At 37.6% G+C, this 13,194-nt stretch overlaps 1 protein-coding gene across 9 annotated transcripts in view; it reads right to left on the bottom strand.

The window, feature by feature from the left end:
• Window positions 1–2,541: 2,541 nt before the first annotated feature.
• Window positions 2,542–13,194, bottom strand: part of ZNF385D (zinc finger protein 385D) — a 922,283-nt gene continuing 911,630 nt past the window's right edge. For all 9 annotated transcript variants that reach the window (XM_045007121.1, XM_045007122.1, XM_045007124.1 and 6 more), the window contains 3 exons: window positions 11,068–11,246; window positions 9,641–9,742; window positions 2,542–5,837 (listed from right to left, as the gene is read on the bottom strand). In XM_045007121.1, the coding sequence (XP_044863056.1) occupies window positions 5,604–5,837; window positions 9,641–9,742; window positions 11,068–11,246 (515 nt within the window). In that variant the 3' untranslated portion in view covers window positions 2,542–5,603. The remainder of the gene's footprint in view (window positions 5,838–9,640; window positions 9,743–11,067; window positions 11,247–13,194) is intronic.

The raw sequence follows: 13,194 nt of genomic DNA, 5'->3' as shown, positions 1-13,194 counted from the left end.
GGAGATCCTTTACAGGGACAAAACTATGTATGAAATACAACCCATATGGCCAGTTCCTCATCTGGTGTAAGCTGGCGTACCTCCACTGATTTAAATGGAGCTATACTGGTTTACACCAAGTGTGGATCTGTCTCGTGTACCCTATATGTTATGGTATCCAGATTTGTTTTTAATTATACAGGCAAATGTTCAGTTCCAGTTGTGCATAGTACAAATATTAGATTCCAGTCATGCCCACACAAGATCACTGACAAATGTGAGCCAACCACGCTCCCATAGGTTTCCTTCACCATCACATTAATTATTTTTAAAAACCTAAGCTCATGTAACATCACTGGTCCTATATGTCATCCAGTAGCTTCAGAATTTTCCTTGCTGTTAATGCCTCATGCACTTCACTGAAACATAAGAAAGAAAAAGGCCCACAGGGGGGTCAAATTCTTTTCCTGGTTTCCTTACATTTCCTGGCCACTGAGTAGCAGTCCAATGCAAAGTTGGTTGCAAATGTTAGCCAGACATTAATGCAGGCTTGAAACTCAGCCAAGTTTATTTATCCATTTTTGTCATCTGAACTCGCCTCAGAGTTGACTGACACTTGGAAGGGTGCATGATTGTGAAGAGGTTAATATCAGCCTATTAGGCTCCGGCCATTGAGGGTGAAATCTTATTGCCATTGAAGTCAAAGGAAGTTTTGCCATTGGCGTCAAAAGGAACAGGCGTTCAGGCTGAAACTTTACAGGCTTTAGACATTCCAGAGTTTTGGATCTGGGACTGTAAAGCCTACTAGGCCTTGTTTCATTTCCCCGGCAGCTGACCCTCTGGCTCTGTATGCATGATAACCATCTTTCTCCTCGGTTTACAGAATGAAGAAGGTTAAATACAGCAAGGTCCAGTACAGGAATAACCTCTTAGAGTGGAGGTTTGGTGTGTCCTTTTCAGAGTTGTTCTACTCAGTTAGATTCTTAAAGATCTGGTTGAGATAGCAATTAATTTATCATGGAATGTTCCCCTCAACTGTGGGCCAAAACTTAAATCAGAAATTTCCATGATTCACTGTCAACAAAGTAATGGGACTTGCTGATGAGCAAATACGGCCTGGGACACAAGGTGCAAATACTTAGGTACCATGGGGTAACAGTTTCAAAAGCACCTAAGTGACTTAGTCACAGTCTGAAAAGCGACTTAGACACTTAAGAGCTTAAGTCTCATTGAAAGGCAATATCTTTAAAAATCTGGTCCTATGTGTCTAAGTCACTTTTGAAAATGAGACAGGCTCTGAAGTCACTTAAGTGCTTTTGAAAATTTTACCCCAATTCTTTCGAGGTAGAAATTTACAAAGGAAACTCAAAAAGAGGTCTACTGTTTGGGGAACAGAAGGCAGAGGAAAAAAAAGATATTAAAAGGTGGCATCATCTCTGATGGAATGGCATGCCAAGGTTCTGCAATCCCATTGGCCATTTAAGGCAACAGACAGGCAAAACCATCAAGGTAGAGAATGACCTTTTATACTGGAGGTCAATATATGAATGAGTAAGAGACAATAAAAATTGCACACATGGCTTCTGTGCATTGGCTCTGTGCCTTTAGCACCTGAAAAGACTGTATGTCTTTACAAGTGTGCAGCCTGTTTTGTGGTTTTCCCCTTCTAAAATGACAGACTTAATTATTCTAGGTGTAGAATGTATATCAACTGTTTTGAAATAATTATGATGTATACTTAAAAAATAAATACTCCTTGCCACATCCGTGTCATTGTTCATCTTTTCCAGTTCATGTGATGCTTCTGTAAATACACCATTTGCTTATTGACCTAGCAGAGCCTAAAGTCTATACTAGCTCTCAGGAAAGTAACTAACCTCTCTTTTCAGAACAATGATGAATCTTCAGACCAAATGTCTGAAGGCACAAATGCCTGGAAAATTATAGGGTTTATCAGAAAAGATAGTTTGTAAAAAATAAAACAAAACCCTTCCCATAAATATAACACCATGACTTCTGGTCAGACCAGAACAATCATTTTTTAAAACTTAGTATGGAATCTAAGAAAACATCACTGAACGTATCAGCTTGTCTGAATACATACACAGCCCTTTCCCCAGCAACCATGACTTCATTCTGTCAGCCCAATGACTTACTCATATCTTGGGTGAAGAGACGCATTTCCATGGGCTTTAGGCTTCTGTCTAGTCCTGTAGTGTTATTTATATTTCGTTAAAATGAAATAAGAAAAGACATTTCTTCTTTTACTATTCTTGCTGCCATGGGCATACTGACACAAGTGTGTGTAATGTGGCTTAAGTATGACAGTTCCAATGCCAAATGCTGCAGTCATGCACATGGATTGGCCTCACCATTCACCAAGCAGATTGCTCTGCTAGTAGTTTTATTAAAATATTTATTAAAATATTAAGCAAACAGCTGTTTAGCACAGGAGATTTGATCCCAATGGATGCTGATCTATTCCTGACAAACAGGTGCTGCTCAACAGGTAGAGGGACAGCAAGGCACAGAAAATCCACTATACATTCTAACATTCAGGCTTTATCCTTTATTAGGTAGTGAGTAAGAGACATAAAAAGGTTTGAGATTGTTGTGTACAGCTGATATTTAAGAGAGACTTGTGTGGCCAAAAATTGTTCCATAGAGCACTGTGACAAAAAAAGGTCCAAGAAACAGAAAGTGAAGTTGCAGGTGGAAATAGTTGGAATGACACTGTTTATTTCTAGCAAAACTTTTATTAATGCTCCCCTTAGTACTGTGCCTCCATACATGCCACAGGCCACAACATGTTCACAAAGATGGGTCTGTTGATTTTAATGGCATTGTGATAGCGTGGCAGAATGTACAGTATGTGCCCCCTCTACCAGTAGGCCATGCACAAGACTATAAAATAGGTTAGTGGTTCTCCTACTTTTCTATTCCACATATTATTTCATCTTCTGTCCCAACACTCTAGTCCTCCCTTTGATTCTCAAATGTTTCAAATTGTGGACCAGTAGGAAAGATTCTGCTGACAAATGGTGTCATTGAGCATAGATTGAAAACCACTGTCATCTTCAATAAGGGATAGGCACACATGTTGATGACATCACAGCTACTGCATACAGAACATAGGCTGAATATTCTAAAGACCCAAGCCAAGATTTTAAAAAGAAGAGATCAAAGTTAGGCTCCTAAAACTATATTTATACACCTAAATGAGAGGACTGACTTGCAAATACTCTGAGTGTCAGGCCCCATGCTTTAGAGATGGGCCCATTTGTAACCTTGTTGGGTGCCGCTGGGTGCCGAGCACTTTTTAAAATCATCCCATCTATTTAGGTGCCTGAATATGATGTTAGGAGCTTAATCCTTCTCTCCTATTTATGAATATCTTGGGCCAAAGAAATTCATGTAAGTAAGTAGTCCTGAAATCACCACAGTATCTAGTTTGTGTCCTATATCTGATTAAGGTGATTACTATCAACCAACTTGATTTCAAGGCACAAACTTTTGCAGATAAACTGGACCAAATAATAGACATGATTAATACAGAGCTTATTTTAATTAATCCTTACAGAGAAATAAACACATCTCTTTGGAATTCTTCGGACACAGCCATCCAGGGAACACCTTTTCTTTCTCTCTTTTATTTATTTTTGTAAAAAAAAATTATATGCAGATAAGCTGTAAAAATGTGTATGGAAGGCCCACTAATAACCTGAAAGTCCAGGGTGCTGCATATTCCCATCTTGTACATCTCCTAATCTGCTTATGTTAACCCCAAGCACTTTTAGGTCGCGACCACATGGCCATTATTTTATATTAAAAGCATTGTTATAAAATCTTTTAAACCATCCCCCCCCGAACACACACACCTGAACTTAAATTATGGTTTCAATTTTTTTGTTTTTCTTAAAAGTACTGTAGGCTTTTCACTGAGCTACACATCAGAGTGGCTGCATCAGACTCAGCAGTCCGCTCCATAATCTTAATAGATATTTTTCAGATCCCTTTGGGGAAAAGCAGGCAGCACATATCAGAGATTCAAGACATGCCGAATTTTCTTCTCTGCTGTCTGTTAGTATTTAATGATCCACATATGAAACTGAATGGTTATATAATTACTTTATATAGTAGATTTTCTGTTTATAAGTTATTTTTCTTACTCTAACATATATACAATATATCTATATATACCCCTGATGAATCCTATTTTATAGGGACACTATCAGCCCCTTTAAGCCTCATAGTGAATATATAAGGCTTTAAAACCTTGCAAAGAAAGCAAAGATCAGCTACAGAATGTAGGGTCCATTAGGATCCTAAAGGTGGTATTTGCTTCAGACCCATGATGTGCAATTATTTCATAATATGTATATTGTGTGTTGCTGCTTAGATTATATATGTGTGTATATATATATATATATTTTATATCACATCAGTAGGAAATAAAATCATAGAACATATTTATTTCTATTACTATACCTATAACAAACAAGTTTTGACCTCTACTTAATACAGACAGTCCCACTGGTATGATATAAAAAGAATATGTCCTAGTCTTGGGGTGAAATCTTGGCTCCTCTGAAGTCAGTGGCAAATCTCCTGTTCTCATCAAAGGGGCCAGTTTTTCACAGTTGGTTTTCATTTGCTAGGTATGACCATGAATAACCCACTCTTGACATCACTTTGTTCTACCACTAATGAAGTTATACTTCTCTGTGACTCATGAAAACAGAATATTTTTGCTCTCCACCTTTATGCCTTTCATGTTAGTTCCATCCTGTAAGTATTAGCTCTTTTGGATACATACACTGTACACATATTTTTCATTTAGATAGAAATGTGCCTATTTAATGTACAGCATATGGAATTTTTGCACTAAATGTTTTTTATCTCTTATTTTTGTCTTAACCATAGATCTACTGTATGTCTCTGTACTTTAACTTTTTCTATTAGGTGAGGAAAGGAAAGTTTTCTAACTAGGAACACCACATTATCATTGTCATTTTGCCTATTTAACAAAGTGAGATAATTTGTTCATTTTACCTTTTGCAACTCAGTTATAAACCTAGTGGCATAGATAGAGACACAATACTATTGTTGTACAAGACATCTATTGTAGCTACTTTTGTTCAGAAAAATACCCAGTAACTGCTCATTTGGCAGGAGGATCAGTAAGGGTACTACTATTCACAGTGTTTCTTTTTTCTTCTTCTTCTTTTAATCTACAGAATAAAGTATTTTATGTACATTGGAACCAGTTAATGCCCTTTAGACAAATTTGTAAGTTGTTTCATAAAGCAGGAAAGACATTTCAGGGGAAATATGTGCCAAAAAGCACAGTCAAAAAGGCTTCACAAGTTCTGTATATCACTGTGAGTCAATGCTGGAGATCACTTCGAAAACTGTCAATATTCAAGAGGGATGCTGTCATCTGGAGAAAATACTGCCCCTTCCCTCTTTTAGAATTTGATCAATTCTCTATCAAAAGTCCTGGCTCTTCATATATACTTTAAACTATAAATAAACACTGCATAGTTCCATGTTCTTGATTTGCTTCTTTTTGTTTGTTTTTGTTTTGAAAAATTATTGCAGTACAATTGATTCCTGTTTGCAGTTCAGTAAGGAGCAAACAGCACAGGAGTATGGGTGGTCCGTATAGGCCCAGGAGCTGGTCGTAAGAGTGCTGGAGGAAGTGCTGTAGTCTGGAATAGGGTAGCTGCTGGGGCTGTTCGAAGACTGAAAGGGGAATTCACAGCCACAGCAGCAGCTGCTGCTGCAGCTGCTAGTGGGTTTGGTAAGATTCGTGGAGCCATTGGCTTTGAAGGTTCCTTTGAAAATACTAATTTTACCTGTGAGGAAAAGAAAGAAAGAAACAGAGAAAGCAGAATTTGTTCATATTAGCCATGTGACAGGTTACTCTTCTTAGATTATACATGAAAAATATAGACAGAGAGGAGTGGTTTTAGTTTCTGGCACTAAAAGTGAGCTGCATCTGTGTAACAAGAGCTGCTATATCACACACTCCAATTAGGAAGGAGTATGTCCATGTTGTTTTGGTAGAGGCTACTGAAACCCAATATTATTGTGTTTTTTGTTTCACATCTTAATGTGGAAACCTATAATTTGATACGTACTTTCAAATCAACATTTTAGTGAATCCTGACGGGCTGAGCAACCTCAATTTGCACAAAATTTAAGGGGAGTTGCAGTTGCCCTGGAAAAATTGAATAAAAAAGAACTGCCAATCAGTGAGGAAGCAGCCATCTGGTTAGTGTGATGTTGCAGACTAGAACTTAGTGAAAACACATCCCATTTGAATGTATTACAAAGCAGGTACTTTATTGTTGCTAAGTAAGTTCCATTAAAAAAAAAAGGTACTCAGTGAACCACTGTTTATTAACATCTGCCCCTGAAAACCATAAAAAGATTTTACCTAACAACATCTATGAACGTCTCCTGATTTGTCATGCATTCAAATGGGAGATGCATTCCCTTTTCCCTATTCTACATCATCTGACTGGATCGCCTGCTGGGAGGAATCAGTAAAATAGCATTTCTCAGTGAGATGCTGTTCACAGTTATGGAGACAATGAAAAGTGACAGGTATCTTAAAAACTTGGTTTTGAACATTCATTTTTGATGTACATCATTATGCGATCACTATTCAGTGAGCTGTGATGTAATACTGTAGCTAAGCACTGCAGCTTTTTCTTTAACCAGCTTTTAAACCATCAGCACCATGAAACTCTCCATTTACAGCTTTCAAACACACACAATGTGTACAAAATGCTTAACTATATCTGAATATAATTAAAAATACACTTTGGGGTAGATCTCATTTTAGTGTATTAGCACTGACGTTTGATATGTGCATAAACTATCCCAATATGAGAGACTACAACCCGAGATGAGACTATCAGCCAGCTCCAAAGCCAGTGGAAGACTCCTGTTGACTTCAGTCGACTTTGGATCAGGCCTTGTGTCCCTGGGCTGCAACTCTCTCTCTCAGTAAGTTGTACATCACGGAATAAATATGGACATTTCTCACTTATTGGATAGGACCAATTTCACCCCAGACAATAGACTCTGTGTGTGTGTGTTCAAATAACACCACACTGCCCCAGCTTGGCCCCTTGGACTCAGGAGGATTGTCCCATAAATCAACAGTGAATTTCACCTGTGCAGTCCATCAACATTATCCACCATCCAAAAGTTCAGTTTTTATCTACCAGCTAGCAGCTCACAGGTCTTGGATCTGCTGCCCTACCTGCTGACTTCAAGTTTGCTGAAGAATTTTGGGGGGAAATTTTCAAAGGCACAAAGGGAAGTTAGGCACCTAACCCCATTGAGATGTTTTGGGTGTTGGACACTTAACTCCCCCCTTGTGTCTATGAAAATCTACCAGGTCTTCTTTATGGTCATTGAAACAACCAATGTCACACCCTTTAGCAGGTCATGGTGCAAGCTCTCTACTTCCCTTTCTATTATTTTATTTTTGCTCATTTTCTATTTATATTTAAATAGGGTTTTTAAAAAAAATTTATTTAGACTAAATTATTCAGAAAAATCATGTTGATATGGGAGCTTTTTTATTATATAATAAAATGGATTTGAAAAGCGAGAAAATGAATCACAACAACTTGGAATTTTTGTCATGTTAGCTTCTGATGTGCAGGACCCATCAGTTTGGAGAGGGACAGAGTGAGTCCCAATGTAGTCTGGAACTTCCTAACAGTGAGACCTATTAAACTGTGTAATAATATCTCAAGGGAAGAGGTGAAGCCCCTTTGTATGAGACATTTAAAACTACACTGGGCAAGCATTAGACAAATATACATTAGGGAACAATAATACATTGGTAGAATGTTGAACAAGATGAGTTACAGAACTGTAATAGGTCTTTCCCCATTTCTAAATTCTACGATCCCATGAATGTAGCAAAGCTGTTAGTGACTCTGGTGTATTTCTGCCACTGGGAAAAGAGGAAAAAAATCCCCTTAGGATACTGTTGATGTAGAAGGTGCAGCATGGTGCTCTGATTCTTTGAAAAGTTTAAGAGCTAGTATTCTATTGAAACTATATAGGCTTTCAATTCATTTGTTGACGTGCTCATGGTTCTATTTCCAAGAGAGATTAAACAACAGTAATGCTTAGTGCATACAGTATATAGCACTATACATTTTCAAAGTACTCTACAAATACAAATTAACATGCAGGACATCCCTGTGACATAGCTAAGTATTATTGGTCCCATTTTATAGGTGTGTAAACTGAGGAAGAGCAACTAAATGACTCAAAAAAACTAAAATGTTGAGAAAAGAAAGTTAATCAGCTTTAGAACTTACCAAAAACATTTATAATCAAAGGAAGATCAGTGTATTTTTGGCTTTTTTGTCTATCCCATATGAATTCCAAATAACAGCATTGTCCAGGTTATTTTGCAGAAAGAAAACAAAACCAAAACAGCCCACCACCTCTCAAAAAAACCCTCTTTTAACCTTATCCCGAGTAAGTTATAGCACTTAAGCTTTTCTGCTAACCTGTGCTTGTTAACTAATACCTCATCCTCCCACCCCAGTTCATTTGCCTCTTACATCCAGCTATTGGCTCCTGTCTGGCATGTAGATTGTGAGCTCTTAGGGTGGGATTGTGTTCTTTGTTACTCATCTGTACAGCACCTAGCACAACAGAGCCCTGATCCTTGTACACTGCAGCTCACGAACAAGTGGCTGGTACGTACAGCACCAGAAATTTGTTTAAAGCCTGCATCAAATACTAGAATAATGAATCTCAGTGAAAAATTGTATTGCATTAGCAATGCTATATGAAGAATTCCCAGGCAGATCATCTGATAGATGGATGCTATGTTACACTCCACTATCTCAGGGAACTAGAGTATTTATTACTAATGCAAGACACTAGGAGGGTTTTATTAAATGCAAATATACATTACTTTTCCTTTGGCCCAAGTCTTTGAAGTTAACAAGATCTGGGCCTGAAATAGTTTCTCCCGTGGGAGGGAATGTGACCAGACCAGGCTTGAAATTGCACAAGATAAAACGATAGATTTTTGACTATGTTTAATTTTATCTAGGTAATTTTAATAAATACAAAAAAAAATAATAAAAATGTTGTGTGTTTTATGGTGGATCCTGTCCAGCAATCTGAGCATTAACCTCTTGGGCATTCACTGTGGAAGGTGCAGATAGGATCTTTACAGCCCATATCATTCTGGGGAACTATCTTTGATTGTCTTTCTTTCTAATGACCTTTATAATGGAACCCTGTTCTGAGATCATCTACAGTACCACTCCCAAAAGGGTGCTTATGGGGCTTAGTCCAATGCCCATTGAAGTTAATAGAAAGATTTCAGTTGTCTTCAGTTGTACAGTGAGCTATCACTTCCTACTTCCCAGCTCCATCTGCTTCTGAGAACTGACATTCCTCACTTCTAGGATGCATTTGAGCTGCCCCAAGGGATGTAAGCAACAGATTTAGGAATGTGATCAAACCTAGATTCTGTGCTATATTCCGCAGCATGCGCACATGCTGGAACCCACTCTGTCATTCAACTTTTGCACATTTTTCCCAGTGATGTTTTCTGAAAATCCTTCTCAGTAGGACATCATGGAAGAGAAAATCATTTGCTTACCCCAAGCGGATGTGCTCCCTTTTGGAGTTTGTTGTAAGGACTATATTTAGGTTTAGGGGGTTTCCCAGCAGCTCGATCTTTGTGCCTTCTACTACTTATGTGCTGTTAAAAAAGGGATATTACAAAAATTACCTTCTTTCAATCAGTATCACATTATTAATAGTTCACTTCAACTCCTGCCTTTCGACAGGCATACTCCAGTCCTGAAAACTATTGCTCTCCACAACAGTATTAATTTGACTAATTAAAATAAAATAAAGCAATAATTAATAACCATTTAGATGCATTTCAACTTGAAGGAGTTTTTAGTGCTTAATGTATTTGGGCGACATTTTCCAAAATGCTCAGCCATGGTCTTACTCTGCTCCGATTGAAGTCAAATGGGAGTTTTAGCACTGCTGACTTCATGGGAGCAAAGTTAGGCCTTTTAGAAAAATCCCACCTTAAAGCATCTGTGAAATGCAGCCAACTGCTGCACAGCAGAGATGGGAGAACCCAGGAGCATCCCCTACTGAAAAACAAAGTGCCATAAGACTTTTAAAGTCCATGTAGGACAGACAGGAGCTTTCAAAATTTCACCTGAAAGACTGCCACACAGAATGCTGAGTGGCAGTCAATTAAAAATAAAATCATATCAATGCAGAGCTTATATTTAAAAACTATTAGAATGTACTGTAATTTCCTGTACAGATTTTATGGTGCATTAGATGCTAAGAATGTTTTTTTCTATAATTGGTTTTTTTTTCTGAAAAGAGTTATAGCAAGTAAGATAAACAAGGAAAGGAACCTTTTTTTCCCCTGAAAGCATAAGACCGGTACAAATGTAGTCCATCAGAGTATTTATCTCCATACTTTTCTTAACAAGTTTTCAATTCCAAAAGGCACATAAAGTAACTAAGTGTTTTCCAGAACAATGGCTTTGTTCATCTGAGAGAGAATGATTGACTCTAACTTAGTGTAGTTGCAATTTAGAGGTGAGGCTTATTGGCTGCAGAGGAACACTGATAAAAACAACCCACACTGCTAAGGAGGTTTTTCAACATTCTATAAAAAGGCTCTCTCCACACACACCTACATCCTCATGAATACAAATATCACACAGCACACAAAATGACAGGGTTTATTAAGCCATGACAATAATTGTAGTCTAAGGACACTTGTAACATTGTAGTTTAGAGAAAGATTCTATAATAGTTTTAAAATATATATATAATCAGTAATTTTTGAGGAACTGTACTTTATCTGATGGAAAATCATACCGAAAACAAACACACAGAGCACAAGCCCAATTACAAAGGGCAAAAGCAGCAAGCTCCATTTAGATGTGAATTCTCATCACACTGACACATGCTAAATGCGCAGGTACTTCACCCTTATGAAAACAAGGCAGAGTCAAGGATTCAGTGTTGTCCAAGCTGTTTAAGTACCTGTTTAAGTTGTGTCTCAGAGTTTACGTGCACATCGCAAATTTCACAGTGAAATGTTTTGTTTTGTAGGCCTGTGTTTCCTTTATTAACAGGTCCCTTGCCTTTGACGCCTGCCCGGGGAAAGGCTTTAATAGTTCCACTTCCATTCCGAGCTTCCAACATAGTTTTGTGCTTAGTCCCTGGAGAGATTTCAAATAGGAAAGAGATATTTTGGGCAAGTTAACTGCATTTTATTATTTCAACTTTTATATACATATTATCTAATCTATCTATCTATCTATCTATCTATAAAATCTCTGTTTTGTCCAATGTGTTATCTTTGAAACATGTCCACATTGCCTATATCAGTAGGATAATAGAGTAACAATATTTCACATTTAATATATAATTACCTGGAATTTAATTATTAAATGCACCTATCTAGGCAACAAAACAGGAACAAGCAGCCACCACCAGTAAGTAATGGCATGCTCAGGATGTCCTGAGGTGAAGTTAAATAGGTGTGACTTCTTTCATTAACACCTGCTGCTAATAAGACATGAACTGTAGTTGAAAAGGAAGAGAGATTTAGCTATTAAAGATGTTGTTGCAAGTGATTTGTGATGAGGATGATAAACAGTACTTTTTAAGTACCAGAAACTTGAATCTGCAATTAAATAATCAGTTCCCAAATCCTGGAGCTTCCAAAAAAATAAATAACTCAGACAGAGCACCAGCTCCAGGCGGCAATCTAAGGATCTTAAGGGCCTGCGACAGAAACCAAAACATAAGAGAAATATGGACATTGCTCACATTTGTTACTAACCAAAAAAAATAGACGAAAATCAATAATAAAAGGTCTGATTGTTATATCTTTACTCATGTTAAATAATACCATACATAATTGATTTTAATGTGGCCACTCACGGTTTAAGCCACTATTCAATGTGAATAATGGTGTTACAATCTTTATTCAAAATTAATACACGCACACATATACTTTAGCAGAATAGTAACCTAATTTGAAAAAAATTTGACTTTCTATTGCGATAAACACACAAGGCTGGATCTTGATCTGATGTTGAATTGATATGACTGCATTGACTTCAATGGAGCCATATCAAATTAAACTAGTTAAAGATCTGGCCCATAATATTTAAAACTACTCAAACTTCTTTTCACCATCAGAAACAATAAATTAGCATGTTCTTCTCAGTTTAAATGAACATTGCACCATGCCAAGGTTATCTCTTTTGGATTTCAATTTAAGACCTTTCATCATTTTAGGCCTATAATGTTTCAGCTAAAACCCAGTCTTTATCCTAACTAATCCCCCAGAGTCTCATGCTAATACAATAAGGCCTTTAGCCTAATAACCCCATTACTTATGTTTACCTACTTGCCCACCTGTGTCTTCCAAATTAGTATGAAATACACACCTGTCAATACTATACCCCTACAATGTCATTCTACTTATAGCAAGCTTAAGATCACCCATGAGATGTTAGATAAACTCATAGGTCAACACTGAGTAATCTCTACCACTATGTTATGTTTCAGGCTTTAAGTTCAGCTTTCTCTCTCTTCTTCAAGTCTATTCTTTCTGTTCTTGGCTGTCTCCTAAGGTCTTGTTTTTCCAGCCTTGTCTACATTAGGGAATGTTTTCAAAATGTCCCACTGGTGCTAGCAATGTTGGGAGTTCTATTATAGACAAGATGCTGGCTGCTGACACCAGAATTCTTAACCCTGCTCACAACAAGTCGAATCAAAATGGCGTTTAACATGCTGGCAACAGATGATGGCCTGTCTACACCAGGGCTCTCCAACACTACTAACACCAGTGGCAAGAAAGTGTTACATCTAGGGAAAAGACAGTCACTAGTTGCCAAGCAGCAGCTATCATCAGCCAATTAGTGCAGGGATTATTTTTTTTATTCTGTATGGTTACCAAAAATTATTGTTCAGCAAGAAACTTGATCTCTGATCTCTGCATTTTGACTGGCTGATGCCCTCTATTTCAGAATAATTTGTTATATTTTATACCAAACTATTCTCTTTGCCAGGGCCGGCTTTAGGACATGTGGGGCCTGATTCGAAAGGTAAGGCCCTGGAAGACAACTGCTGCTGAGGAAGGACCCTCCGCGAAGT

The sequence above is a fragment of the Mauremys mutica genome, chromosome 2 (assembly GCF_020497125.1).
Source record: "Mauremys mutica isolate MM-2020 ecotype Southern chromosome 2, ASM2049712v1, whole genome shotgun sequence".
Lineage (NCBI taxonomy): Eukaryota > Metazoa > Chordata > Testudines > Geoemydidae > Mauremys > Mauremys mutica.
Note: the sequence above shows the minus strand (reverse complement) of the source record. Positions and strands in the feature narration are given on the sequence as shown.